A 24,032-nucleotide genomic window follows, 5' to 3' on the forward strand; every position below is an offset into this window, starting at 1 on the left:
GATTATCTTGAATGCCATCACAGCACTACCAGGGCAACTAGGAGATCAGGGCCAGTCAGCATGGGTCTATCAAAGATCAGATTTGTTAATTTGTTAAGCAGGTCCTGCTTAACAAATCTGATCTCCTTCTACAGCAATGTGACATGCTCAGCGGATGAGGGAAAGGCTGTGGATATGGTCTGGCTAGATTTCAGTAAGGCTTTTGATACCATTTTCTACAGCTCAAACACTTGCTAAGCCACTTTACCTTACACTTGACATCTTCTGAGCCTTGATAATAAAATAAATCATAAAGAAAAGAACAGGGTAGATTTTGATGCTAACGAAGTTGAGACATGAGAGCTCTTCAGAGCAAAAGTGTGTTCTAGTTCCCATATGAATCACACTGCCTTTGAGTTCACATAAACAACATGAAGGAACAAATTTCAGAACACGGGATTTAAAATGTTTGTAAATTAAAACTTTTAGCATAAATTTCTACATGTTTGGCCTATGTACTGAATCTCAGTGACAGTTGCCAACTAGCCAAGACTCACATCCATGCCAGACCAGATCACTGTATCAGTAAGCAGGCCTGGGCCAAGGGCTCCAGTTTCCAAGATCTTGTGATTATCAAAGAACTGTGGCTTTCTGCTCAAGAACAGAAAGTAAGCTTCAATGCTCAAGGCTACAAAAAAAAAAAAAAAAAAAAAAAAAAAAAAAAAAAAAAGGTTTGAAAATGTAAATGTTATCAGTACAGTCTTACATGTCTTACGTGTAAGACAGTCTTGCATGTCTTACAAATTTTCTCTGGGAATTACTCCAAATTTCTCAGAATGAAATAAAAGGAAAATGGCTCGTTAGGGGAATCCTGCCAACACCAGCAGAGTTCTCTACGTGTGGCAGAAAGAGAAGAGGGCAGTAAATTTAGATTGTCAGTGAGGAAGGTAGAGGCAATTCCCAGATGCGGAGTTAACTGTTAAGAGGACTTTTGCCCCTATTGCTGCTTGGTCTATTATTAGTGAAGGTTTTCATCACATATAAAGGCCTGATTGCATTAGGTTACCACATATACTAGAAAAGACAGTTCCTGCTTCAGGAAGTCAATTATCTCTTGCAATAATAATTAACCACTGAATTTTGGTTTTCAGGTTGTTTAATGAAGTGTTCAAAAGTGCCGGATGTTATTAAAAATGTAACTTATTTGATTTCTGACGCATCTATCTATTTTTAGCAGTGAAGAAGGATTAAGACTGTTCTTTCCCTACAATAAATGAGTGAATTCCACTAGTATACAGCTAAGCGATGGCCAGACATCACATCTAAGTGAATGTCAGGTTCTTTGACTTAATTCATAGTATTTAGTGCTACAGGGTAAATATCCCAGTGCTTACTGCAGAATTATTTTCCCTTCTCAGGTACTTTGTACAAAAGTAGCAGCTGTTTCTAGAGTTTGCTCATCTTTCCTTTGATGAGCATTTTAAATGGAAGAGCCATGTAGCAAGCGCTTAAGGCTTTTAAAAACACTGATGCTCTTGATGACCTGGTTGTCCCGTTTTGATCTAATGAATAGCATTCAGAAGCTTGGTTGTGTATTTATTACAGATCATATCAAACTTGCTCTGAGTAAAATAAATAGGCAATTTTGATGCGGCAGTGTATAGCTGTGAAATGTTGAGAAATTTTTAAGGTTTTAACTTCTGTACTGCACGTAGTACATGTCTTCTCCAAGAATTCATTAAGAATACATATCAGGTCTACCTTAGTATAACAGATTATTTGTCAGAAAGGTAAATCTTATTTTCACAGTTTGGAACAATATGGTAAAAGTTCTAAATGGTACACAAGGAAAAAAAATAAAGAAAAGAAAATGACGTAATTTTTTTTTCTAGCTTATATCTGAGGAATTATATTTCTCACTGACGCAATTTTTTCCATTTAGGACCAGACTATTGCGCTCTTCAGGACCATGGCTGTGAACAGGAATGTGTTAATACAGATGATTCCTATTTTTGTCAATGCCAAGAAGGGTTTAGACTTAATCCAGATAAGAAAACATGCAAAAGTGAGTAATCCTTTGGACATAATGAAGTTCATCTGCTTTTATTTCTTAAACCAGCTGTGAATGGTTTCCTTTCTGAAAGGATGAAATTTTTCTCTATTATAAAGGTTGAAACAAATCTTTCTTTATAAACTTGAATTTTAACTTGCACTGTCTTATTGGAAAAATATATAGTTTGCTGTTTCATAGACTAGGTTGTATATTACACATTTTTTAAGAGATTCAGGAAAACTTAAGGCATAATACAGAAACCACAATGGCTTAAAACCAAAAAGTTTGTTTCTTATTTTATGACTTTCTGACATTGTCCTGTAGTTGCAAAATTTTTTTTTCTTTTTTAATTTTTACCTTGCTTTGCTGCTAAGTTGTGTTAGCCAAGGACAGATGTATTTCATTAGTTTTGAGAAAGTAATGGATTGGTAATGTAGTTATGAGAAGCAACTTAAAATCACACATGAAACCCATACAGTTTCCTTCAAACTGTATCAACAGCCTCAGCAATGTTAGGGTTCCAAACCAGTTGTACATGTTATTTCCTTCACAAAGCCTTTTGTGTTACAGCTCTTCCTGATTTGGGGTCCAGAAACTCAGCAAGTTTTCAGTGTAATGCTGTTAATAAAGAACTATCTTGACCTGGTGACTCAGTTCTAGTGGGGGAGGAATTGTGCTGATACTTTATGAGTAGGAATATTGATTAGAGCAACATAATTATATTTCTAGACCCTCATAAAATTTATCTGTTTTTACAACTATGTCTTCTTTCAGTCTTAAAGATGTTTTCTCATCAAGCATCATTATATACACTGTGCTGTTTTTACAGCAATCCATACTACTCTGGCTTTTAGTATCTGTATCGTATTTTAATACATTCAGGGTTTTATAGAATGGATGTGCCTTGGTGAGCATAGGAGTAAAAGAACTATAATGCCTGGAATACTTATTGCCAATGATTTAATTTAGAATTAAAGACAAATCATAACTCTCATTTTGGATACTTTTCCTTAACCTTAGGGGACTCTGGATTTGGCTGTAAATCTGGTGACATTTTCAGGATTGAGCTCCCATTCCAAAACTTGTTATAACAAATCTCATGTGAGATAAACTTGTAAAGTAGAACATTTGCATATATGCCCTTTTTATAAATCAGGAAGAATACTGGTGACCAGCACCAGGCATTCCTCCTCCACCATGCACCATGGTTCATAAATTGTAATGACTACAGGAGTGGGGGTATGGAGTCAAAGTGCAGTCTTGCTAACTAAGTATTTGCAGTCAACTCACAGATCCACAGCTCACTATCAGACGTGCAGTTTCAAAAGCTGTCCAAAGCATAGAATCTGGTACCATTTAACAAAAGTGAGTTTTTCTAAGCTGTTTGACTTCAGAAACCCTCACGACTGGCTTGAATTCCTCAGTGTTTTTCTCTCTACAGAAGTAAACTTCTGTGCTTTTGGTCAGCAGGACTGTGAACATGAATGCGTTAATATGGAAGAGTCACTTGTGTGCGAATGTCATCCTGGATACACCCTACAACATGATGGCAATACGTGCAGAAATTAGTATCTCATGAACAGCAGCAACTAGTTACTGCAGTGGGGTGAGGTGTGAACAGAATGAGAAAATGCTCCTGAGTCCCTTCTGAGATCTTTTTGAGCTATGCAAACCTATGTTTCTGTAAAGACAACCCCAAGCCAGCCCTAGTGAAGTCATGCTATAGCAAGATCCCAGATTGAATATGGAACTAAAGCATCATCTTCTCCAATACAAATAACTGGGAAAAGGTGTTCAGCCATGGTGTCAAACACAACGGCAGAGCTTACTCTGGAACATCTGTATCATTACTATGTGCTACTTAACTGCAGCACACTTAGAACTAATGTATGCTGATATGTGGAGATGTGTAGAAATCTCCTCCTGCTATATGTTTGCATTTTCATCAATCTGTTTAATAAAGTGTCCTCTGCTAATAAGAATGCTACTAAAAGAGGGACCAGTGTTGCACCAGAAGACACCAACAGCACTGCCCGCTTGCTGTCACCTAGTTTTCAGAAGATACTGTTGTTGTTGTTTTTTTTCCAGAGAACCATTTTTCTCATAATCTAAAATATTGGTATCATTTTTGCCTGATGTACTTATGATAAATTTTGCCAAAGGAACACTCTGTCACTGAAATTAAAAATAGTTTATAGACTAGGGAGTACTTATTTTTAAATAAACTATGTGTGATAAAGCTATATTTAAAGACACTTGGATGTGTTGCAAGAACTTTTTAACAATTATGTTTTAGGCTATCACAAGTTGAATATCTAAAAATAAATATTTCCCAAGACACTATTTTTTTTTTTAAATACAGACCTTTCCCCTTTTCCCTCCCCTTCTCTTCCTTAAAAAAAAAAAAAAAAGTAACGAAGCAAATATGATGAACAAATTTACAGTTATACTATTTCTTAAAGCCTGGAAATTAGCTGCTTTGTGAGTACTCCACTCCTTGAGAGCATGTGTTAAAAGATTCTGCATTAGAACCCAAAGTATTTAAATGTTAAAATTCACATTAGTGTGGATGTTTGTATTGTAAAAGATGGTGCCAAGATGCTACAGATGCACTTTTTCACAAACTCTTTTTTTTTTATTATTATTATTTTCTCCTTTTTTTCCACATTTTTTGTGTGCTCTGAGAAGTTACACAAGCCTCTTCATGGTGATGTAAACCCTTGGAATAAGGAGACTGTTCCAGCTGGAACTTGCTTCAGCTAGTAAAAACTTACACCTCAGCTTCACTTGTCCAAGCCAATGTTACCTCTCCTTATGTATAATGGTAAATATGGACTGACTCCTGCAAACTCTTTGCCTAGTTAAATAAACTAATAAACAGCAATATTTAAAACTAAGTAATTTTATGTTAAGTATAGGATTTTTTTTTTTTTTAAATATAGACAGCTACAGACGTGCCTGTTCACATCTGTAAATGATTTGCAAATAGAGACATGAGACTCTGTTTGTGTCTGAGGAAACTCCACTACTTTTGATCAAGTTAAGCTAAAGTGATTTGGGCCTATATAACTAAAAATAGCCATTAGCAAGACGTGAATAAAATGTTATGAGAAAGTTCAGTATAAAGCTTTTTTCCTAAAATGTGCTTTTTCTATACTTACAGCGTCAGCAGATTACATAGTACATTTGCAAGTGCACGTATCTCACTCTAAAGCTTTGCTGTCTGTTCAGTGGACCAGTTTCATACAAGAGTCAATAAATATTCCATTTTATCTGACTTGGAATCAGAATAGAAATAGGAAAACAAAGCAAATGGAACAAGTTAAGACACTCCCATACTCATGATTTGTATCTTTTCTCCACTAGGCTTGAACTGCGGTAACCTGTTGGCAGGATAGTGTTAATTTGTGATTGCTCATTTGTTGAAAAAGAATGTACTGTTTATGAAATAACCTGGAAGCTATAATTTCTTTTACAAGAGTTACTGGTATTCCTACTTCTCTCTGAGAAAATTTTATGGTGAACAAAAGAGTCTTGCCTTTTAAACAAAGAAAGCATGATCCTGTGGGTAATACAAGGCAGGACACTGCCTCCATTTCCCTTCATGACATTTGGCAAGCACTTTATCAAGTTTGTTGTCTGCTGTGTGGGGTTGTTTTATTAATTTCACTTAGGTTTTGTTAATTAACTCAGGTTGTTCAAATAGGTGGGAATGCTGCATAAATAAAAAGCTGCACTGATCTTTTCCCCTTGCTCTGCCAAGGCATTGTGCACAAACTACAATGTCATAATGTATGTACCTAAAACTCCAATGTGCTTTCTTCAATTATTAACACAAATCAATAGGAGTGGACCACTGTGCTGAAAGCAATCATGGCTGTGAGCATCTGTGCCTAAATACTGATGATTCCTATGTCTGCCAGTGCTTTGAAGGATTTGTTATTAATGAGGACCTAAAAACCTGCACACGTAAGTCTTCTGAGAACCTATTTTATCTCAGCTCACCTGGGAAAGGTTTCTGTTTTCATACAGGGAAAAGGACACACCTTCAGGGGAGGGAAGTGATACCATCTAGAGGGACATCAACAGTCTCAAGAGGTGGGCCTCTGTCAACCTCGTGAAGTTCAACGAGGCCAAGCACAAGATCCAACACCTGGGTCAGGGCAATCCCAAACTTGAACACAGACTGTGTGATGAGCTAAGATAGCAGCCCTGTGGAAAAGGATACGGGAGTACTGGTGGATGAAAAAAACAACGTGAGCTGGCAATGTGTGCTTGCAGCCTAGAAGGCCAACCATATCCTGGGCAGTGTAGCAGCAGGACAAGGGGTAACAGTTTTAAAACTAAAAGAGATTAGATATAGATTAGACCTTAGCAAGAAATTCTTCATTCAGAGGGTGGTGAGGCACTGACACAGGTTGCCCAGAGAAGCTGTGGGTGCCCCATCCCTGGAGGTGCTCAAGACCAGGCTGGATGGGGCTTTGGGCAACATGGACTGGTGGGAGGTGTCCCTGCACATGGTAGGGGTGTTGGAATTAGATGGTCTTTAAGGTCCCTTCCAACCCAAACCATTCCGTGATTCTATGATTCCATTTATTCTCACAGACTGAATTTCAAAAACACCTTAATAATGTTTTGAAAGCAGAGACAGAGAGAAAAAGGACTTGGAAAAAGGCACTTGTCAACATTGCTGTAAATTCTAGTGTTTTCAGCAAGTTTTGGAAGAAACACCCCCAGTGGTTGAGGACAGTTTTCCAGTCACATGACACATGTGTCTGACTGACATTTTAAGATTTGTGTTCCCCAGGCAAACTGCATCATCTGATCTGGGGCAGAAGTGTGAATCCCATAGAGCTTTACTGCTCACATGGGAGCCCTTAATAAGCAAACAAAAGTTGTCCTGACAGCTCTCCACCCTTTATAAATCTAATGATCACTGAGAATCATTGCAGTTTCACAAATGGCCATGTTGCCTCCTTCACTGGAAAAAAAATACATAAAAAGAATAAAAAATAAAAAAATTAAAAGGGCCAGGAAGAAAGGAATGTGATTATATTTTACCTGGTTACTTTTCCTGGAACCACCGTCTTTGATGAGAGAGTTTTGGCCACCTTTTCTGCAGATTGCAGAGGTACATTGTTTTTCAAGCTTGTTGAATGTTGGAGTAGCTCCAGACTTAGCTCCTTTACTTGCACTTGGGCAAAACAGTTTTAACAGAAATCAAAATGATACAAAAATAATCTTGGATACAAAGATAATCTTGGGAAAAGTGAGGCAAATCTGCAAAGGCAAACTGCCTTTGTCTTTAACCTTATCTTTGTCTCTGTAGTACCCTTTTTAGCCCCACTCAATGGCAGATTTTGCTTCTGTCACTGCAAGAATCAAAAAAGGGACAGTAATGCAAAATTAGTACTCTTGTATATACAATAGAGGTTGGGGTGTGCTAGAAACAATTTATCTGAAAATTCATCTAAAAGAACCCCTGGAAATTCAGAAACAGCCAAACTATGTTTTTAATAGTTTTATCAACTTGCGAATGGAAAAACCCTTTTCCTTTGTAGTAAAAAGAGGTGTTTTATTTCACTCAGTCATTTTCCTCCAGGCTGTAGTTCGAGACTCATCAGCAGCATTAAAACTGTGCTGTGGTTTCTGGAATCCCTCCATGCAATAAAACTGAGAGATTTTGAATGGTGGTTCTTCTTGCCAGTGTATCCCTTCCCTCATATTTATTTAGGAATAAGATTTGTCCTATTCCTGAGCTCCAGATGAGTTGCTGAGACACTGTGGGTTTTTTAGACTACCATGAAAATAGTTTTGGCACTTGGGATGTCTTGAATGAGTGGCTGAGTGGGATTAGCATTTAACATATACCACTCCTAATGGAAAAACATCGGGGACATGACAACACTGGTGTCATATATAGAGGCACGGTTATCTTAAGACAGCTGGGAGATCACCTGAGTGGTAAATAGATTTCTGCTTTGACAGCTTAGTACAAAACAATGAGTGGCACTGTGTGTGTCGCCTATAAAGAGTAGTGAGTGCTGCTTGCAGATTCCTGGGGATATTGTGTCTTTGTACTACGCAGAAGAAACACTCAGGAAATTTGAGATGAAAAAATGGACCACATTGATTGATTGTTCTTGTCATTTTCAATTCTTTGCAAAAGCTTGGATAGCCTAAGCTAAAGACCACTGAGTTCCCAGAGAGGTTTTCTGCTTGCTGCCACAGCAGCTAGGTCAGGCACACAAGCAAGTCTGGGGAATGCCACGTTTACATCAGATCATTTTGAAACCATCTTTAAAGAGTGTCCACAAGGTAGCTTTTCTGTCTTTTCCACTGTCTTTTATAAAATCATTGTTAAAGTGCTGTTTTATTTTTTTTTTCTAAAATTCAACTTGTGAGTACTGAGACATGGACTCTCTTGAGTTATGTTAAACATTCTCAACTCTGCTTACAGCAGGCAATGCAAAGCAAAACCTTCTTAAATTATATTGAAGCTCTATGTATATTATCGGATAAGGAACAGGATTGTTGCTTAAGTGATTCAATAAGTGTGTATTTACTTTCTTATATGCAATGCAAATACTAAGGATGAAAATAATCCTTTAATTAATTATTAATATATTTTTTAAAATAACTTTCATTGCTTCTGCAGGAGTTGACTATTGTGCTCTGAGTGATCACGGCTGTGAACATTTGTGTATAAATGGTGACAGATCTTACACTTGTCAGTGTTTTGAAGGATACAGGCTTCGGAATGATGGGAAAACATGTAAACGTAAGTTATTATTCAGCAAGTCAGTGCTAGATTTTTATTTCACACACAGAAAAAAAAAATCTGTAGGGTAGGATTTGATTGCCTAAACATGGCTTTCATTTATGTCATTTTAAATGCTCCAGGATCACAGAAGTTCACAGTTACCCTTTTGGTGTCCTATTTGCCAACAGTATGTCAATGTCTTGGATGCTCTAGGGCATCTAAAGGGGCACTGGGTAGAAACTTTTAGGCACCTGAATGACTCCCTGAATGCCTGGGACATACAGAAAGTAGCTCTGATGCTGGTCCATCGTGGATCCAAAATTATTTTACCCCAACTTACATTCTTATATCAGACAACTGTAATTTTCTTCTCAAATCGAGGCAAAAATATATAGCATTTCAAAAGATTTCTACAGCACAAAGAAGCCTGCAATACTAATGGAATGTTCGTTTTTCCCCAACGTGGTATAAGGGTCATTGCAAAAGAGATATCATAATTGCATTATACATTTGGCTACGTTACGCAGTTCTGAAGAGTGACAGATATAAAAAGGAATTGAAAATTTCTCTCCAGTATAAGAGCACACACTAAGGGATCAAAGAAGAATTGTGGATAAGTCCTTGGAAAACACAGAGACATGAAATACTTCATAACTATAAACCAAATCATATCCAAAGATCTCATCAACATCTGCTGTTAAAAACATTTACAAAAAAAAAATAAAATTAAAAGTCATCCAGACACTAACATGACAAATGAAAATCTCCATATTACCAGTTTGTATTACACATACCACATCAACAACCTACTTTGTTAGTCCATGCAAAGAGACAAATTTTACCTTTCTCAAAAAGTACTGACACCTTAACGTTGCAAAAAGCTAAAAGCAAGTGAAATTTTGTGTCCATGCAACAGTCTTGGTAAGAAAATAAAGGGTGGGGAGAAGAGAGTGTAAGTAAGAAAGATGTTAGTTTATCCAATGTTAATAAATAGACAATTTCATTTTATTTTGAAATATAAGTTGTAACTAAATCACCTATCAGGAAAGCCCGTGGAACATCAGCTTACCCAACTATAGCTGGCAATTTTCAAGAACGCCACAGCAGGATTATGCAGTTGGTCTTTCTCATTACATTTAAACACTACATAAACTGAGCTTTTGTAATTCTTGTTTACAGAAAAATGACAAACACCATCTGAACTTAACCACAGGGAAAGACAGCATAACTACTTCAGGTTTGAGCAGGTTTATTACTGAAGATAAAATGATGGTGATGGAAAGATATGTTTCTCACCAGAAAGTTTACTTGAAATGTGGATGTGGGATTTAGGTGCCTTTGGAAATCTCTGTGGGTTACTAATCTTCATGCTGGGGACACATGAAATTATACAAACTCTGGAACCAAAATAGCGCACTTTTTCCTAGTAATAAGGTTATAAAATTGTACAACAAAGAGGTACCTTTAGAAATTGACAGCAGGTACTATAAATGATTTGCAGAATTGAGTCAGGAATACCAGCAAGAACAAGAATATTCAGTAACTGAACATCCTGTCCTTAACTAATACAATTCTTCATCTTTTAAATTACTCTCAGGTAAAAATGTCTGCAAATCAGTCAACCATGGCTGTGAGCATGTTTGTGTTAGTGCTGACAATTCCTACACCTGCAAGTGTCGTGAGGGATACATACTGAGAGAAGATGGGAAGACATGCAGAAGTGAGTAACCAATATACATGTATATTGAACATTTTTGCATTTGCATTAGGCAAGAAAAGAAAGGAGTTTATCACTTCTCACTAGAAAACATCATTTTGATACCTACATTTTTAACGTGTTTTCATTCAAAACTATATTTATATCTGAATCATTCCCAGGACAGGACATCTGCAAATCAGTCAGCCATGGCTGTGAGCATATTTGTGTTAACAAAGATGACTCTTATGCTTGTGAGTGTCATGAGGGCTTCCTACTGAGAGAAGATGGGAAAACATGCAGAAGTAAGTACTCTGGTAATTACTGGTAGACTTTTATCTACAGAACGTAGATCTCTGGAAGTGTTTTATCTAAAAGCACTTTTGTAGTTTATTCATGATGCACTATGGTTATACCTGCCAGAACCTTGTAAAAGACTCAGTGGACAGAAATAATGTATTTTAGTAGCTAAACTGATATAACTGTAGACAAAAAAGACACACAGTTTTTCAGGTACTAAGAGTTAGAAGTGTTAGCTGCCTAAATTTTTGTCCATTTCTTCCAAAGATCTCAGTAGACCTAATAAAAGCTATTACTTCTCCCTGCATAATATATTCATTGTAGATGTGCTTTAACCAAAAACCGTCAACTATTCTCAGATAAAGACATTTGCAGCTCAGTTGCCCATGGCTGTGAACATGTTTGTGTTAATGCTGATGAGTCATACATCTGCCAGTGTTATGAGGGATTTGCGTTAAGGGAAGATGGAAAAACATGTAGAAGTAAGTATCCTTATCTTTAATAGAAATTTTCCTTAAAATCTGTGCATTTGTAGACATGTTTTAAAGTCTGGCACCATTCTTTTTTTCCCAGATAAAGATGTTTGCAATTCTGTTGACCATGGCTGTGAGCATGTTTGTGTGAACACTGATAATTCATACATTTGCCAGTGCTATGAGGGTTTTGTATTGAGGGAAGATGAGAAGACATGTAAAAGTAAGTTACTTGATGTTAATGTATTTTTTACATTCAGGGGTATACTGGAGAAGCAAATTGTGCTAGAGGTAGGTCTTATTTATAATTTTACCTGACAAAAAGGAGGATAAATTCTTTATTTTACTAGGAGTTTTTTACTGTTAGCATTTATATTTTTGGAAATGTACTCATTTATTAAACTGTAGTAAATAAAATCTACATTATTCTTAGGTAAGGACATCTGCAGATCAGTCAATCATGGCTGTGAACATCTTTGTGTTAATAATGATGACTCATACACTTGCCAATGCCATGACGGATTTGTACTGAGGCAAGATGGGAAAACATGCCGAAGTAAGTAGCTTATGAAAAAAAGGAGAAATTTCATTTCCCTTTTACTTGGAAATTATTCAGTGATTCACAGTGGTCAGAGCAGAATATTGTCCTCTACAGATCATAAGATTTTTAGGAATCAATTATTGTTTGAACTAAAGCTATATTTCAGAAAATCAGCCAGTTTTAAGTCTGAATGTGGCTTTTAAAATGTGAATCTAATTTCTGGACTATGCCAAAATTTAATCTTGAGCATAGGATGTTGCTACATTTTACTTTGATGAGTTGAACTTCTAATTGCCACTGTGTTGTTCTGTGTATACTCATGTGGACCATAATTTAACTTGTTCCTTAGCTTAACCTCTTATCATGGTACATGATAAGCAGATGAAACTCCTTCAAGCTCTTTATATGTTTTCCAATCTTTTCATAAATCTCTTCTTGCTTTCCTAAAGCCTTTTTTATGTATCAGCATCCTTGCGGGGACACCACAGTGGTACAAAGTCTTACAATACAAGGTACAGTAGGGTCCAGGGTATAAGAACTATATCCCTGACTCTTTTTTGAATCTACCCTTATATTTTTATGACCAAAGATAGCATTAGTCTCTGACCATACAACTCTGCTAAAGCTCATGTGTAGCCAGTTATCTACCATGACCACAGCCATATAAGACTCTCAGTCATACAAGTGTCCCACATCCCGTGGGAAGTACAGCCTTCATTCTTTTTTTTTCTAAATATGTTAAGTCTAATTCTGGCTATTTAAAAATATATACGGCTTGTTGTTACTCAGCCTGCAAAAAGATTCCTGTCTCTTTATATCAGCAGCTGCTCTATTTTTGTTTGCCATTGCTTCAACTTTGGAATAACCTACAAACTTTGTCAGTGATTATTTTATATTTTCTTTAAGATTGTTATCTGTTCCATTATCTGTTCCATTGTTTTAATGCAGATCAGTGTCAAGCTGACAGGCTTACAGTGAATTAGTTATCCTTTTCAAATGCTGTGTGTGTATGCACTAGAAATAGAAACTCCTCAGTGTTTTTGGGTATTCCCTGGAGTTCTAGGAGGTAACAAAAAAACAACGCTAGGCATCCGAAGTGTTATTCAGCCAGCTCTGTTACACCTCTTGGCTACAAGTGATCTGGAGTTACTACTGTTTCTTCAGTAGGCGCTGTGTGATGTACTGCTCAGCTCACAAAACATCATTCCAACAGTATTATTAGTAGCCTATTTCATAAATTCCAACTTGAATATACTAAATATTTTTTACCTTTTCTGCTTTAAGATTTCTAATTACAATATCCTGTTAGAATGTTGTTATTTTTTTCTTTTCCATTTTCTTTTTCTTTAAATGACTTACTCATACTGCTCTTCATTTTGTTGGTCATGCATTCCCTTTTCCTTTATCTTATTATTTCCATGTTTTTGAATTTAATGTTTTCATTTTTGGTAAATAATATGAATTTTCCTTTCATTCATTATTCATATCTTATAGCTGTTTTCTGTTTCAATTTCTAATGGAGGTTGGTTTCTAATTACCCTGGTACTTTTGTTTTGATGTTGTGACTAAGTTTTTGTTGTTGTTGTTGTTGTTGTTTTTTTTTTGGAGGTATCTAGTTACAGTTATCTAAAATAACCTTAAATAGTGCAGTCATCATTACCTTTTTTTTTTTTTTTTCCTCCCATCACAAAATCCTTTGGCTCATAATTGCTTTCAGCTATGTAAAATTTATCCTTCTGAAGTAATAGCTGTTTGTTGCTGGCTTGTATTTCATTCTGTTTGAAAACAACAAATATTGCACACAGCTGTGCATAAGCTGATGCTAACTGATGCTAATTTTGACTTCCATAACCATTTCTTCTTTACCTGCTAGAACAGGATCTAGTCTAGATTATGTCCTGAATGTTGTTGAGTTAGAAGATCGTCCTCTGTAGTATTTTGGGGAATTTTTGTATTGGCAGCATGAAACCTCCAGGTAATGTGCCTCAGACTGAAGTTCTTGTGAAAACACAAATGTCTTCTCTACACATTGAACTTACTTGCTCTGCTAATTGCTAAGAACCAAGAGAAGCCAGCTGATGTAATCTGGATTTTGGCAAAGCTTTCAATACAGTTTTTCACATTATCCTTCTGGACAAAATATCCAGCATACAGCTAGACAAATAAATAATACAATGGGTGAACAGTTGGCTGAAGGGTCAGTCTCAAAAGGTGATAGTGAATGGGGTTACATCTAACTGGCAGCGAGTCAATAGCGAGGGTCCACTGGGCTGCGTTTTAGGGCCAGTTCTCTTCATTTTGTTTCTAAGTGATCTGGATACAGGATTTGAATGCATACTAAGTAATGTTGCAGATGACACTACATTAGCAGGAGATTGTGGTGGGCTAGGCAATTACTAACATGAAATTTAACAATAGTTAAGTGCTCGATTCTGCACCTGGGATAGGGCAACCCTAGCTGTATGTACAGACTGCGAGATGAAAGTCTGGAGAGCAGCCCTGAGGAAAGGGATCTGAGGGGTTTTGGTCAACAGCAAGTTGAACGTGAGCCAGCAGTGTGCTCTGGCAGCAAAAAGGGCCAACCATACCCTGGGAAGCATCAAGCATGGCAATGCTAGCCAGTCGAGGAAAGGGATTGTCTCACTTTGATCTGCACTGATGTGGCCTCCCCTCAATTACTGTGTGCAGTTTTGGGTGCCACAATGTAAGAAGGACATAAAACTATCAGAGAGTGGCCAAAGGAGGACAACAAAGATGGTGAGGGGTCTAGAGGGCAAGACGTGCAAGGAGCAGCTGAGGTCCCTTGGTTTGCTCAGCCCTGAGCAGAGCAGGCTGAGGGGAGGCCTCATGGCGGCCTGCAGCTCCCTCACGAGGGGAGCGGAGGGGCAGGCGCTGAGCTCTGCTCTCTGGGGACAGCGACAGGACCCGAGGGAACGGCATGGAGCTGGGACAGGGGAGGGTCAGGCTGGGGGTTAGGGAAAGGGTCTGCACCCAGAGGGGGGTCGAGCACTGGGACAGGCTCCCCAGGGCAGTGGGCATGGCACTGAGCCTGCTGGAGGTCAAAAAGAGTTTGGACAACGCTCTCAGACACATGGCCTGATTTTTGGGTTGTCCTGTGTGGAGCCAGGAGTTGGACCCAGTGATTGGTGTGGTTTACTTCCAACTTAGGATATTCTATGGTTCTGTGATTCTGACCAATCTGAACTTTGCTGTCAGAGGTATCCACTGTTATATTTCCTATGTAAAAGTAGTTCTGCATTAGCAGCTGGGAATATATACATATATATATATTGTTGTTGTTGTTGTTGCAGTGAAAAAGCAACAGGGAATGCTGATAGATGGCTTGACTTCCTCCTGTACTTTCTCCTCCTCTTTCTTGAACAGGTTATGACCAACTGGTTTAACACTGCACTCATACAAATTCCCCCATCAGCTTTCAGCATTTTATTTATCCTCTTAAATGAGTAGTTCCTATTCTCCTGGATTTTGCTTATGCAGTTTCTTGGCGTTGATGTAAGAGTCCCAAAGAATTGTTTTGCTTTGTGTCCTGTGGTGTTTTGCTTAATTTTGTTTTCACTAGCATGAATTTATGCTAAATGACTATGCTAAATTACTCCTTCCTTTTTCTCTTACTGCTGTCAGTGTAGCGTCCTCCTCCTTAATCTGGTCAGATTAATCCTAAAATAATTCATTGCCAGTGGGAGACCATCCAAACCGTGCAGTTCTTTCTGCTCAGATAGTAAAGAACTCATGCCTCATGTGAGCTAAACTGCCAATCATTCAACTAGCCAGAAATTTGCTTTCAGCATGCATGCTTTCGTATTTCTTTGCTCATGGGATTACCCCTACAGTCTTTATATTTATGTACATATATATAAAAAAAGTTTAACTAGCAAATCACATTAAATATTATCTAACTATTGCTAGGCAAGGATATTTGCAAATCAGTCAACCATGGCTGTGAACATGCCTGTGTTAATGCTGGTGATACATTTATTTGTAAGTGTCGGGAGGGATTCCTGCTACGAGAAGATGGAAAAACTTGCAGAAGTAAGTAGTCTGATATTTATCAGCATACTTTTTATCTGCAGTTCATGCTTGTGTGGAAACATATTAACTAGCAAGAGCTGTCATCTGTTCTCAGATAAAGATCTTTGCAAAGCAATCGACCATGGCTGTGAACATGTTTGTGTTAATACTGATGATTCCTATATCTGCAAATGCCATGATGGGTTCCTGCTGAGAGAAGATGGGAAAACCTGCAAAAGTAAGTAGCATGATAACTTAATTTGATGAATTACACATATAATAAAGACCCCTGCTGATACATGTTAACTACCAACTCTCTTGTTTGCAGACAAGGATGTTTGCAATTCAATCAACCATGGCTGTGAACAAGTTTGTGTGAATACTGAAGATTCCTACATCTGCAAATGTCATGAAAATTTCATACTGAAGGAAGACGGAAGGACATGTAGATGTGAGTAGCCTGAGTCATAAGAGTATGGTTTTTTTTTTTTTTTCTTGAGGCTTTTAAGTGTTGTGCCTGTGAGTGTTTCCACATGTGTATGTTTATTTGTGATTTCTAACTACTTAAGCTACTTATTAAAGATGTTATCTCTCCCTAAAGAATCTCATCTAACAAACTCCATCCATTCTCCTCAGATAAAGATGTTTGCAAATCAGTTGACCATGGCTGTGAACATATTTGTGTTAATACTGATGATTCCTATATCTGTGAGTGCCATGAGGACTTCGTACTGAAGGAAGATGGGAAAACTTGTAAAAGTAAGTTGTTTAATCTTCATTATGTATTTTCTGATCTGTTCATGAAGTATATCATGTAGTGCGTTCTTTGTGTCTTTAACATGCAATTAACTTCATAAAATAGCATGCAATCAGCTTCACGGAAATGAGCTTTGTCATGGAAGATTATTGCTCTAATTTTTATATTTTGTGAAAGTTATTTACCTGAATAACTGTGCTAAATATTATTTTCATTATTCCCAGGTAAAAATATCTGCAAAACAGTCAACCATGGTTGTGAACATGTTTGTGTTCCAACTGGTGATTCATACGTGTGTCAGTGCCACAAAGGGTTTATACTGAGGAGAGACAGGAAAACATGCAGGAGTGAGTAGCTGGAACTTTTATGGGGAGTGTCTTCTTTCAGTCATAAAAGTGATGACAACCTAATTTTTTCTCAAAATTGTTTTATACCAGTTTTGCTTTTGAGAGCAGATTTAATAATGAAATTCTCTTAATAATTCTCAGATAAAGACCTGTGTAAGTCCATTGACCATGGCTGTGAACATGTGTGCATTAATAATAATAATTCATACAGCTGTCAGTGCCATGAGGGTTTTGTCCTGCGGCAAGATGGAAAAACATGTCGAAGTAAGTAACTGAATAAGTCTATCAGACACTCATCTCCAGCATTACTACATAAAAAACTGAAAGAAGTCCTACTTCTTTGTCATATGTTCTTCAAATGACGTTTGAAATGTTTGAATTTATAAATATGTTAAATAGAATACATATAAATATTTCAATTTTTCGTAGGCAAAGATGTCTGCAAATCAGTTGCCCATGGTTGTGAACATATTTGTGTTAATAATGATGATTCATACATCTGCAAATGTCAGGATGGATATGTACTGAAAGAAGATCAGAAAACATGCAGAAGTAGGTACATTTTATTCAGAAAGACTTTGTTTCTTTGATTTTTAAAATTTCTTGACCTTACTTCAAATGCCTCACTTCAAAACTGATGTATTGTTTGAAAGCCCAAACCATATGTGAGTGTGATGGAATGTCTTGAACAATTTAGCTTGATGTTCTTGTAAGCAAAAAAATAACAGAATGAATGGTTGTTTTAATACAGTATCAAATACAATAATAATCCCTTCCAAACATCAGGAAAAAAGTCAGAACAAAATCTTATTATCAAGGAATGTGTACTTTAAACAGATTCATATACTGTGGAGCTTTTATCTTTATATACTAAATTGTAAAATATCGTTAATTCTATTTTCTTATCTTCTAACATGACATCCTTGGAACATGATATGCATTTATCTCATCACCCTTCTAATTTCTGGAGGAGAAACTCATCTACTGGAGCTCAGTAAAAATATTTATTCTGCAAAAATGGATGCCTTACTTGAGGAGAGTATTATTACCAAAAAAATGGTAACATGTTCATGGCTGATCTCAATCATAATTAAAACAGTTCACCATGAACTGTTGCCCTTTCTTGACATATGCAGTGATATTGAGGTGGTTCTGATATTCAGTGCATTTCTATTGCTTTAGTAAGTGACACATTTTTTCCTCAGATGACTGCAGAAAGGAATTCTTGGACACCAGTTCTAAAAAGGAGCTATTGTCCAGGAAGAAACATCCAAATGTTAAAACTGAAAATTCCATATCCCTACTGACTTGCTAACAGACAGCTTCAGTAATTGCTGCAGTCAAAGCAGGGTGCTTACAGCTGCCTTGATTTTTGCAAGTGCACTTGACCAAGTATGAGAATTCCAAGTTTGTCAGTATCTCCTGGCTTGTCTCGCAGCTTCAGCGGGTAAAACAGAAAACGTTAATTTCAGCAATAAATAAGGCTTCTAATTACAAGATTTTAAGAGAGTTACAAGCAAAACAATGTATATAAACCATTCTGATCCAACATTATCAGCTAGGCACCCTTCTAGCATCTACTGTCTCCCCTATAATTTTTTAGCTATTTGCCAGTAGAGGCTTAAATTTGTGCTATAAAAACACAGGCATCTTCTGAATTTTTCCCTAGACATGAGCCTCATCCCAAGCTGTACCTAACCCTTCTCTTTCAGCCTTCCCCAGCTCTTCAGCTCTTACCTCATTCTTTCCTGCAACTCTAAACACAACTTCTAAATTTTCAACTTATATGCAAGTATAGCTTCAGCAACTCATCTCTTTGTACCACCTTTATGTTTTTGCTACTTCTGCAGTACGAATACAGCTTCAGTGATTCTCTTCCATTTATTTCAGTGTTGGTCATCTACACAAAGGTAAAGTTAGCCTACAGGCCCATCCCTAGAAAAAAATGGTCAAAACTGTTTCTATATCCTAGCTATGTTCTTCAGTTACAGTCTTCCCCACTTAACAATCATTCTTAAAATTTGCTTAAAAATCTAATTTACTGCAAAGTTTTAAACATTTGAAGTATTTTTAAGAGTCGTAGTATTCTACAAAGCAGCACATATTGATAGATATTCATCTTGATTATATTTTTATTATAAACTCCAGTCATGGGCACACTCTGACCTTTTGATATGAACGTATACAACATCTCTAGAATCACTGGCAAGATTGTCTGAGCCAGGATCAAGGTACTCTAGATGATACCTGAGTTCACATAGTCCCTATGTGTCTAGGTCCTATTTTCAGCTTTGTCAACTTGTTCATGGTCTAAACACTGCTGCTTATTTCATAGGATGCACCGAAGGCCCGGTTGACCTGGTGTTTGTGATTGATGGATCGAAAAGTCTCGGAGAGGATAATTTTGAAATTGTGAAACAATTTGTCTCAGGAATATTGGATACGCTTGAGATTTCACCCAAAGCAGCTCGAGTTGGTTTGCTTCAGTATTCCAGTGAAGTCCGCACAGAGTTTACATTAAGGCAGTTCAGCTCAGCCAAAGACATGAAGAAAGCTGTATCACAAATGAAATATATGGGGCGAGGATCCATGACAGGACTGGCTCTGAAGCAAATGTTTCAGAGAAGCTTCACAGAAACAGAAGGCGCCAGACCATTTACAGCAAATGTCCCTCGAATCGCTATTGTATTTACGGATGGACGAGCCCAAGATGAAGTCTCTGGGTGGGCTGCTAGAGCAAAGCAAACTGGTGAGTGGAAGTGTCGTTGATTCTTTCTTCAAGGCAAATATTGTGATAAAGAGGATGTAGAATCATAGAGAATCAGAGAGTAGTGATAGTATAGTGATAGCACTGAGCATCACTTGCTTTGTGTATTTTATTATTGTTGTTGTTGTTATTATTTTTCTTCCTTTTCTGTCCTATTAAACTATCTTATCTCAACCCACAAACTTTTACTTTTTTCCTCCCAGTTCTCTCCCCCATACTCCACTGTGTGTGCCAAACATCTGTGTGGTACCTAGCTGCCTGCTGGATTAAACTACAATGATGCTGCACATATTTTTTCTGGTTTTGTTTTATTGACTTGATATGACAGTCATAGTGATGTCTGAGTAGTGTAGCCCTGGTCAGGACTGGACTTCTTTGTGTGAAGAAAAGGATATGAAAAGAGTATGTGCTAGCAAGGCTGCTACTACAATGAAATATAAACCAAGTGCTTTAAAAAAAAAATAAAATGAAAGATTTATACACTAAATAGTGAGGTCTGGGTAAGTAAGTGGAGAATTTACAGGACTGAAGGAAAACAGTACTAAGCCAACCTTGCTTACTTACTGAATGAAACCCCAGCTCCAGACTGTTTATACTGATATTTGTAGCACTACAAGCCAAATCCATCCCTTGTGTAATTGCAGTGTAGGCAATGTAGTAATGTTGAACATAAAATTGGCCTTGAATGCTTTATCACTGATATCTCCAAGTCTTTAAAAAGCAACAGACTTCAGCATGACTGGTTCATTCATTAAATTGAATAAGCTTCTGGTGAATGTTTTGCTTTCCTGGCTGAAGTGCAATTGTAGGCAGATTCATGACAAAAAGTAAGGAGATGCTCAAGGAAAATATTGAAGGGTTGAAAAATGCATATTTTACGATGTTATCAGGCCCAGGATTCTTCATCAATAAGGCTAAAGTTACAATTCAGTGAGTATGTAGCTGTTACTATTCAGTGATAATAGAGAGACACCAAACCTTCTTATCTTAAGTTTTATCTGAAACCTAACAGCTGAGAAGTTACTGTTTGCTCTTGGAACTTGCAAAAGAGATTGAAGTACTATGAAGCTAATTGCTGTATCATGAATCAGAAAATCAATACTAGCTGTGGACAATTTCTATGCCAGAAATAATGTAGAGAAATGTTGTGTCAAGTGATAGGTTTGCAAGAATAAAGAAATCCGTGGTTAGTTGCTAGCATGTCTGCAGGGGAGATGCCTGTATGAAGCATCCCTGCTGTGAGGGCCTTTCTCTCCTAGACCCCCAGGATTCCTTTCCCATGTTCTTACCCTCACGGGTTTGGGTACCTTTGCTGTGCCGCCTAACCCATCCCTTAGAATTAAAGCATCTACTATCGTTTTGCTCTGAGGATTCCAGTGAAAAAAAATAATTATTTATATATTTTTAAAAAATTACTGGCATCTTTCAAGAGTCTGACCCATTTGCTGACAGATAACAGGTCTCCCCACCATCCCAGTAAGTACCTTTATCGCACACACCCTGCCTGCACAGACACACACAGACCAGGAACTCTCAGTACAACTGGGAGGCTGACTTGTATGATTCACAGAACCACAGAGTGGTTGAGGTTGGAAAGGACTTCTGGAGGTCATCCCATCCAACCCCAGAGACAGTTGCCCAGGACCACATCCAGATGGCTTTTGAAAATCTCCTAGGAGGGAGACCCCACAGTCTCTGTGGTCAACCTGTGCCTTTTCTCCATCACATGCAAAGTGAAAAACTTTCCTGGCGGTCAGAGGGAAGCTCCCGTGTTTCAGTTTGTGCCCATGCCTTCTTCTCTTGTCACTAGAACCACTGAAAAGAGCCTGGCCCCATCTTCTTTGCATCCTCCCTTTGGATATTTAGAGGCATTGATGAGATCTCCCCCAAGCTTTCTCTTCTGTAGGCTGACCAGTCCCAGCTTGCTCAGTGCTTCTGTATAAGAGAGATTTGCCAGCACCTTCATCTTCTTGATCCTTTGTTGGACTCTCTCCAGCATGCCCAGGTCTCTGTTGTACCAGGGAGCCCAGAACTGGACACAGTGCTTCAGGTGTGGCCTCATATTCCTCTAGATAGGAATATGGCCCTTGGGTGAGTCAGCCAGCCCTGCCAGTTTTGTGTTCTCTGCAAACCTGCTGATGGTATGTGCTGCCTTATCATCCAGCTCCTTAATGAAGATGTTGAATAGGGCCCAGTGTTGACCCCTGAGGTATACCACTAGTTAGTGGCTTCCATCTAATTCCCTTGGGTGTTTTACAGTGCTCTTTATGGGTTCATTTACTGTTAGCAGTGGCCAACCAACCCTCATCTCTTTATCTTAAAAAACATCTACCTGTTAAATGACAGCAGAGCAATTTCTGCACATCTTTTAAATAACTGAAGCATATTAAGCCTGTTCAAACACATTTTTGAAGATATACAGCATGTAATATATACATTTCTTGTGCTCTCCCGCTCTCTCTCTAAAATGACTAATGCTCACGTTTTCCTTTCATGGAGGAGCAGGGGTTTAGAAATGCCGATATAATAATTATATGCACTTTCTTTTGAACCTAGGTATAATTATCTATGCCATTGGAATAGGAAAAGCAATTGAGGAAGAACTGCTGGAAATTGCTTCTCAGCCATCATATAAGCATCTCTTCTACGCTGAGGATTTCACAGCTTTGGAAGACATAAGTGAAGAGCTAAAAGTCCAGATCTGTGAAGGTAACAGTATTCCACTTTGAGCTAGAAGAGGAATGAATGCTTATAGATCTATTTTGCAGGCCTGAAGTAACAAGGAATTTTATTCATGGTGACCTCTGTCATAGTAGGTCATTGGTGTCAGACATTGCAAGGCTCAAGGTAATTCTTCTGCTCTTTAAAACGTGAGGAATATATACACCTAATCTATCACCAGGTAAAGGTATAGAATAATTTCATTTTCTCTATTTTCGTAATGCTCGTATAAAATGTATGCTTCTGTGCTTAGAAGAATCGATTGCTTTCTTTTTGTTACACTGAAGTCAGCCATGCACTGAACCCCACCCTGCCGAAGCAGCATGATCTAGTTCATTAGGAATGTGGGAAAATAATAATGGATTTATAGAGCCTAATGAGACTTGTAAATTGCTCTTAAGATCAGTAGCAAAAGAAAAAAAAAAAAAAACAAACTCAGCAAAACAAATTATCAAGATCTGTTGTGCATATTTATAGAACATTAAAAACAGTTCACTGAATGTATATTCAAAGCTACAAGGAGTGGATCTCAGTTGCATGTAATCTCCAAGTTTTGCTTCACAAACGTGGAAGGTTTGCTGCAGAAAGCACCCTTCCTCATTCTGGCACAAACTGCCTCAATCTAAACATTCCCAGCTGACGTTTTGCAAGGTACAGGGGGAATGTGAGCTGGGATGGAAGCTGTTCAGCTAGAGGAAGGACAGTATGTTTCTCCCACTCACACGTTCCCAGGACTCAGCATTATTTAGAACATTCAAATTTATACCTGAAGCAAAATCCAGAAGCATCACTGTAAATAAAATTGAGCACAACACTAGAATTGTACAGGATGGTTTAATTTTCAGTACTTCTGTTTGTTTTTTTCTTGAAATTAAATGCAAACAGGTTTTACTTTGTTCTTTAGCTTTATTGTGTAAAATTCACTGGCAAGTAGTGGTGCGTTTCTTCCTCACACAGATGTCAGGGAAGAATCTGAAAAAAAGGAATGTGAGAACGTTTCCTAGTTTGTATATTTTGTGCTTCTCATTGTCATATGAATCTTCTAGCTCCATCTTTCTGAAATTCAAAATACTGTGATAGCATAAACCCAAGTCTGTTCATTAACCTTCTTACCAGGCAGATAATCTACTGATGACAGCATGTCATCTTAAAAGCTTGGGGAGACGCCAAGGCCAAAATTAGCTGGCAACTGGTATAATAATTCTCACTCATTAGCAAACCCCAGAGCTCAGTGATGGAAATGCATCCTTCAGGTACCCACAGCAGTGTTTAGCAGCCATTTTTTTTAAATATATTTGCCATCAGATGAAAAATAAGTAAATTCTGCCCCTCTGTGGCAGTTTCTAAACTGCACCTTTAGTAACTGGTTAGAGGTGGTGCCTCACAGCTTCTGTCCTTCTCCTCTCTCACCTCTAAGCAGTGCCTCAGCTGTTTGTTTGTTTTCCTGGACACTGCAGGAATTTGCTCATCAACTCATACCACCAGAAATTCTGCCTCCATGCCTGTTACACAAGCTGAAAGTTTATTTTTCCTTTCAGTTTTTCCTCTCAGCCTACTTTTTTTTTTCCCCTCCTTTCCAACCGCAGTAATTTCATTTTGACTCTAG

General features: G+C 37.7%; 1 protein-coding gene across 4 annotated transcripts in view; it reads left to right on the top strand.

The window, feature by feature from the left end:
• MATN2 (matrilin 2) overlaps nucleotides 1-24,032 on the top strand; it is a 66,114-nt gene that overhangs the window by 36,807 nt on the left and 5,275 nt on the right. For 3 of the 4 annotated variants that reach the window (XM_084510453.1, XM_084510452.1, XM_084510455.1), the window contains exons 7-23: nucleotides 1,922-2,044; nucleotides 5,879-6,001; nucleotides 8,691-8,813; nucleotides 10,393-10,515; nucleotides 10,674-10,796; nucleotides 11,151-11,273; nucleotides 11,365-11,487; nucleotides 11,698-11,820; nucleotides 15,733-15,855; nucleotides 15,950-16,072; nucleotides 16,163-16,285; nucleotides 16,471-16,593; nucleotides 16,816-16,938; nucleotides 17,080-17,202; nucleotides 17,368-17,490; nucleotides 19,274-19,687; nucleotides 22,262-22,414. In XM_084510453.1, coding sequence (XP_084366579.1) covers nucleotides 1,922-2,044; nucleotides 5,879-6,001; nucleotides 8,691-8,813; nucleotides 10,393-10,515; nucleotides 10,674-10,796; nucleotides 11,151-11,273; nucleotides 11,365-11,487; nucleotides 11,698-11,820; nucleotides 15,733-15,855; nucleotides 15,950-16,072; nucleotides 16,163-16,285; nucleotides 16,471-16,593; nucleotides 16,816-16,938; nucleotides 17,080-17,202; nucleotides 17,368-17,490; nucleotides 19,274-19,687; nucleotides 22,262-22,414 — 2,412 coding nt within the window. The remainder of the gene's footprint in view (nucleotides 1-1,921; nucleotides 2,045-5,878; nucleotides 6,002-8,690; nucleotides 8,814-10,392; nucleotides 10,516-10,673; nucleotides 10,797-11,150; nucleotides 11,274-11,364; nucleotides 11,488-11,697; nucleotides 11,821-15,732; nucleotides 15,856-15,949; nucleotides 16,073-16,162; nucleotides 16,286-16,470; nucleotides 16,594-16,815; nucleotides 16,939-17,079; nucleotides 17,203-17,367; nucleotides 17,491-19,273; nucleotides 19,688-22,261; nucleotides 22,415-24,032) is intronic. The other variant, XM_084510454.1, reaches the window with a different exon arrangement.

The sequence above is a fragment of the Aythya ferina genome, assembly GCF_964211825.1.
Source record: "Aythya ferina genome assembly, chromosome: 2".
Taxonomy (NCBI): domain Eukaryota; kingdom Metazoa; phylum Chordata; class Aves; order Anseriformes; family Anatidae; genus Aythya; species Aythya ferina.